The 5,566-nt window shown below is 42.6% G+C and overlaps 1 protein-coding gene across 1 annotated transcript in view; it reads right to left on the bottom strand.

Moving 5' to 3' along the window:
- Window positions 1–5,566, bottom strand: part of capn7 (calpain 7) — a 31,891-nt gene that overhangs the window by 3,784 nt on the left and 22,541 nt on the right. Inside the window, exons 13-15 of the mRNA XM_048608994.1 lie at window positions 2,840–2,984; window positions 2,277–2,376; window positions 261–396 (exon numbers count right to left, since the gene is read on the bottom strand). Coding sequence (XP_048464951.1) covers window positions 261–396; window positions 2,277–2,376; window positions 2,840–2,984 — 381 coding nt within the window. The remainder of the gene's footprint in view (window positions 1–260; window positions 397–2,276; window positions 2,377–2,839; window positions 2,985–5,566) is intronic.

Here is a 5,566-nt window from a genome sequence, read left to right as displayed (position 1 = left end):
TTCTAACGGGCCAGTAAAGTAATACATACAATGTATAAAGAAAAAGAAGGATCTAGGCCCGAAACGTCAGCCTTCTTGCTCCTCTGATGCTGCTTGGCCTGCTGTGTTCATCCAGCTCTACACCTTATTACAGTCAGAACAGATAGGAATGCCTTTCAGATGTTCCAATTAACATTTGGATTAAGGTGCCATACATATTAGGATTTAACTAAGCTAGGCCAGGTAATCAAATGTCTCAACATCCTCTACTGCCTACTTACCTTATCAGTAATGTGTCTAGTCAGTAGAACCCAAACTGCAGCACCACCTTGTGGACATTGCACCTCCAATTTGTATTGCGGATTGTTAGCCAGGCTGTAGGCATCTTTCACAGGCCCTTGCTTTGCATCCCAAGTACTAGGGGAATAAGAATAAAAATACCTTTCTCTGAGTCGTGCTCATAACGTAAACAAAGTCTTACGGGTTCACAATATCCATGGATCTTGCAGTCAAGTGGATTTGCTCAACTTCCAGTTCTTTTCTATGTGATATACTACTTTTGCTGGAGAAAATTCTCAGGCAGGGCTGCAAACAGGTTGCAAACCTGCTCCTACACCAGTTCCAATGATTTAATTGAGTCTCATTCTTCATTTGAGACTTAAAACATTCACACCACAATCGCATCAAGGCTGCAGTTTGTATCATGTGCAAGATACACTCAGCAACTCAAAGCAGTACCCTACCACTCCTTCTCAGGAGCAGGTAGGTATGGGCAATAAGTGCTGACTTCATCAGTGATGCACATACCCCACCAGTGAATTAAGAAAAAACCTGGTCTCACATTACCAGACCAGTGAAGATGAAGAATTCACCACTGCAGAAAAATCTGCAAACCTTAATGCAATGGCATACAAAGCTACCACATCCCTAATATCTTTCACATTGCCTCAGCTATCAAGACAATACTATTGTGATATAACGTGAAAAAAAAGAATTAGGCAGCCGTTTTAAACCTACCAGTGATAAATGGCCGACAATGTTGAAATGCAAGTTACTCATGGGTTATTACATAAACAATAGCTGATCTTTTCATGGCTTTGTTCATTGTAATGCAGGGTGCAAGCTAGGCAGAGGAACAGTTGGATGAGAACAGAAAAATGAGGCAAGCAAAATGGAGTAGTCAATAAGAAGCAGCTGGACCAGTATGTTAGTCAAAACGGCCAGAACTTTAAAAGTACACTTGAAAGGCAGAGATCTGGGGTGGTGCTGTGAAGGGGTAATCAAGGTCAGCTCGGAGGGAAGAGGTAATTTGTGTCAGGTACAGAATTTTAAAAAAGAGATAAAGAAGTCTTTTTTTTAAAAAGTTAAAACTAGAAGTAGGCAATAAAATAAAAGATTATTTGGATCGGATTGGTCCACGCTAGTCACAAAAAACATGATTTATGGATCTTTAATATAATAAGATCACCACACTATTAACTAATATTGTCAATAGAAAATGTCCCTGAAGGTCATGGAGGAATTCATTTGCCAGATTCTCATGAAAAATCTCAGCAAAAATACTTTACTGTAAAACCAGAGGAATGAATTGTTTACATGGAGACTATTCTAGATTGTTAAAAAGAAATGACATTGCTTGAATACAGCAATCATGACAAAAGGATAAAACCAAAATACTTGCAGATGCTGGAGAGCTAAAATAAAAATACAAAGTGCTGGTGAAACTCAGCAGGTCTAGCAGCATCTGTGGAGAACGAAATAAAGTTAACATTTCAAGTCCATCGTAACTGCCTGAAATAGTCTAGCAAAACACTCAATTATATCCAATTGTTACACAGAATGACTACCTTGTTCTATAACAGTTTGAGAAGGCTCTCCACCTTTTCAGCACAACTGGAGGCTCGCGAAAATTTGCTGGCCTTGCCAGAGCCACCCACGTTCTCATACCAAACTTTAAAAAGTCTTAAAACACTTCAAAATTACTTTTTAGGCTTTACTATTTTCTTTATGGCTAAAAGTATCCAAAAAAAACTTACAAGCTGCAACATTTCACAATTGGTAAACGAGGGGAAATTGCCATTGGATTTGGTGGAGTTGCACTGAATGTTAACCAGGTAGCTGAGAGAATTCCTAGACCTGCTGTAAACCACAGCATGAGATTTTTGATGCCAATCTCAAGTGGCAGGCAAGACTTTAACACTGCACTCGCTATCAATGCGCAACTTCGTGCATAGAAGGTCAGGCACTACCCTCAAACAAAAGACATTAAGCTTTGCAAGGCACCCTTGTTGACTAACCTGTGAATATAGGTTGACTCTTTGAACAGTGCAGGATTCCAGCTCAGGTAAATAACATCATAATGTTGGCAAAGGTCCTCCCAGTTGATCCAAAATATTCCTGTAACGTGCAAGAATTCATAAAGAATGCCATCGCCAATTTCAATTTGACATATTGAACAAAATAACGAACTGCACTGTTGGCAACTTGTACTGCTTCAGATCCTTGGACTTAGTATCGTTACTTATGGCAGATTATCTGAGTATTGGGTTTCAGAAGGAGGGAAGGAAGGCAAGAAGGATCAGATAAATTCTGTTTAAGATTTCTATCCACTGATGTAAATGGGCAGAACATTGGACAAGCTCCTTTAGGGACATGCAGTCCCGCTATGATTTTCTTCTTTAGCTTCCGTTCAGGAAACCCTTAATGTTCAAATGCTACAAAAGAAAATCTGCACTATGTAAGACATAAGGACAGTCCCATAAACAATAAAGAAATAAAACTGTTGTGTTAATACTAAAAACAAGGGCAAACCATTGTATGAAAAGTGCCATACTCCCAATACCACAGGAGACTGAAGTACCATTGTCAAACTTCTGTGCGGTTTTAGGATCAAAGTTCAAATACTTCTGGAGAGCTGGGGTCCAGCTTTTCTCATCTTTATCACTGTATCGGCCTTTCCATCGTAAATGACTCCAGGGATTTTTGAGCTGAAGAAATTTAGAACCCTAAAATAAAGCAAAGCAATCTAATCACTTAAGCAATATACAAATTCTGAACAACACTTAATATATTGCCACCTTCCTAATGAATGTGTGTAACAAACTTAGAAATGGCTACAGAAGAAACAATGTAAAGAATAAACTTGAATTCATTTTCGAGAAGTGTTTTCAATACTTCAGCAATTTAGTCTTTGGCGACAGGTCTCAGCTCAAGATCAGAATATATCATCCAATGTTTACAATATTTTGTACTTCCCATGGGCATTTTTCGAAGTTTATTTCTGGAAATGCAACCTTAATAGAAACTACTGAAAATAGCTACACGGTTTCCTTATGACTGCATAACAAGAATCAAGATCGAATGTAATCTTCAAACTAAACAGGTTAGAAGGCAGAAGAGAATCAGCAGATCATGCAGACGTAATTCAATCCTAGAAAGTTTAGCACAAGAATCTAGGATTACAGTCTGGTACAGCACTGAGGGAGTACCACACAGAGTAGTGCTGTCTTTTAGATGGTAAACCATGGCCCCTTCTGTTCTCTCAGGTGGACATAAAAGTGCCCATGTTGAACACTGTGCCACCATCAGCAAACAAAATAAACTAGTAATTATCACTCTGCCGTTTGGCAGAGCCTTGCAGTTATGCACAACTGGTTGATGCATTTCCTAAATAACAATTGCAGCTGTTGTTCACAAAGCATTTCATTGGCTGTACAGTGCTTCTGGATGAGTTGAGCCCATAACAGCACCATATAAATTCAAGATGTTCTTTAATTTGATATTTCCGTTATAAATTGCTATCAGCACAGCTGGGTGGGAACTCGCCTTCCTAAACTTGCCATTCCTGCCACAGTTGGAACTACAGACCCTTCAAGAAGGGATGGGGGAGAAAGGAAAGAGTATTGTGGCAAGTTTACATTATTAATTCCTATGATTAGTTTCATTATAGAACGTTATGAGGAAACGTTCTTAAATACCAGATGTTAGTTGATGAAGAAATACACATGTATTAAGATCAGATGTTACATTAATTGTGAAAACAATGTGAGATTGAAGCCAACCCACATGTGCATTCAGTTGCAGTAATGGAACTGGAAAAACCTAAAGACATGAGTCTCTTCTATCAGACTATTAAAGCAGCAGAATCCAATACCACTCACCAGAATCATTTCCTTCGGCCACTCATGTCATTATCTAAGGTACATATCTCCCCTATCTAATGGGCACTAAACAACAATGCTTTACTTCACCACTAAACCATGAACGTAATACCTTCATTTCTGTGCAACATTTAAAAATCTCCTTACAAAGCAATTGTTAACCAATAAGAGATGTAAACAATTTTACTGATAGTAGGAACTGCAGATGCTGGAGAATCTAAGATAACAAGGTGTAGAGCTGGATGAACACAGCAGGCCAAGCAGCAGAGGAGCAGGAAGGCTGACGTTTCGGGTCTAGACCCTTCTTCAGAAATGGGGGAGGGGAAGGGGTTTCTGAAATAAGTAGGGAGAGAGGGGGAGGCGGATAGAAGGTGGATAGAGGAGAAGATAGGTGGAGAGGAGACAGACCGGTCAAAGAGGCGGGGATGGAGCCAATAAAAAGTGAGTGTAGGTGCGGAGGTAGGGAGGAGATAGGTCAGTCCAGGGAGGACGGACAGGTCAAGGGGGTGGGATGAGGTTAGTAGGTAGGAGATGGGATGGGGCTTGAGGTGGGAGGAGGGGATAGGTGGGAGGAAGGACAGGTTAGGGAGGCGGGGATGAGCTGGGCTGGTTTTGGGATACGGTAGGGGGAGGAGGGGAGATTTTGAAGCTTGTGAAGTCCACATTGATACCATTGGGCTGCAGGGTTCCCAAGCGAAATAGGAGTTGTTGTTCCTGAAACCTTCGGGTAGCATCATTGTGGCACTGCAGGAGGCCCAGGATGGACATGTCGTCTGCGGAATGGGAGGGGGAGTTGAAATGGTTCGCGACTGGGAGGTGCAGTTGTTTAGTGCGAACCGAGCACATGTGTTCTGCAAAGCGGTCCCCAAGCCTCCGCTTGGTTTCCCCGATGTAGAGGAGGCCACAACGGATACAGTATACCACATTAGCAGATGTGCAGGTGAACATCTGCTTGATGTGGAAAATCTTCTTGGGGCCTGGGATGGGGGTGAGGGGGCAGGTGTAGCACTTCCTGCCATTGCAAGGAAAAGTGCCGGGGGTGATGGGGCTGGACGGGAGTGTGGAGGGGACAAGGGATTCACGGAGAGTGTGGTCCCTCCGGAAGGCAGATAAGGGTGGGGAGGGAAAAATGTCTTTGGTGGTGGGGTCGGATTGCAGATGGCGGAAGTGTCGGAGGATGATGCGTTGGATCCGGAGGTTGTTGGGGTGGTACATGAGGACGAGGAGAATTCCGTTTTGGTTGTTATTGCAGGGAGCGGGTGTGAGGGATGAGTTGCGGGAGACACGGTCGAGGGCGTTCTCGACCACTGGGGGCGGGGGGGGGGGGGTTGCGGGGGGTGGAGTTGCGGTCCTTGAAAAATGAGGACATCTGAGACGTACGGGAGTGGAATGCCTCATCCTGGGAGCAGATGCGGTGGAGGCGAAGG

This window comes from Rhincodon typus, chromosome 2 (genome assembly GCF_021869965.1).
Source record: "Rhincodon typus isolate 14 chromosome 2, sRhiTyp1.1, whole genome shotgun sequence".
Lineage (NCBI taxonomy): Eukaryota > Metazoa > Chordata > Chondrichthyes > Orectolobiformes > Rhincodontidae > Rhincodon > Rhincodon typus.
Note: the sequence above shows the minus strand (reverse complement) of the source record. Positions and strands in the feature narration are given on the sequence as shown.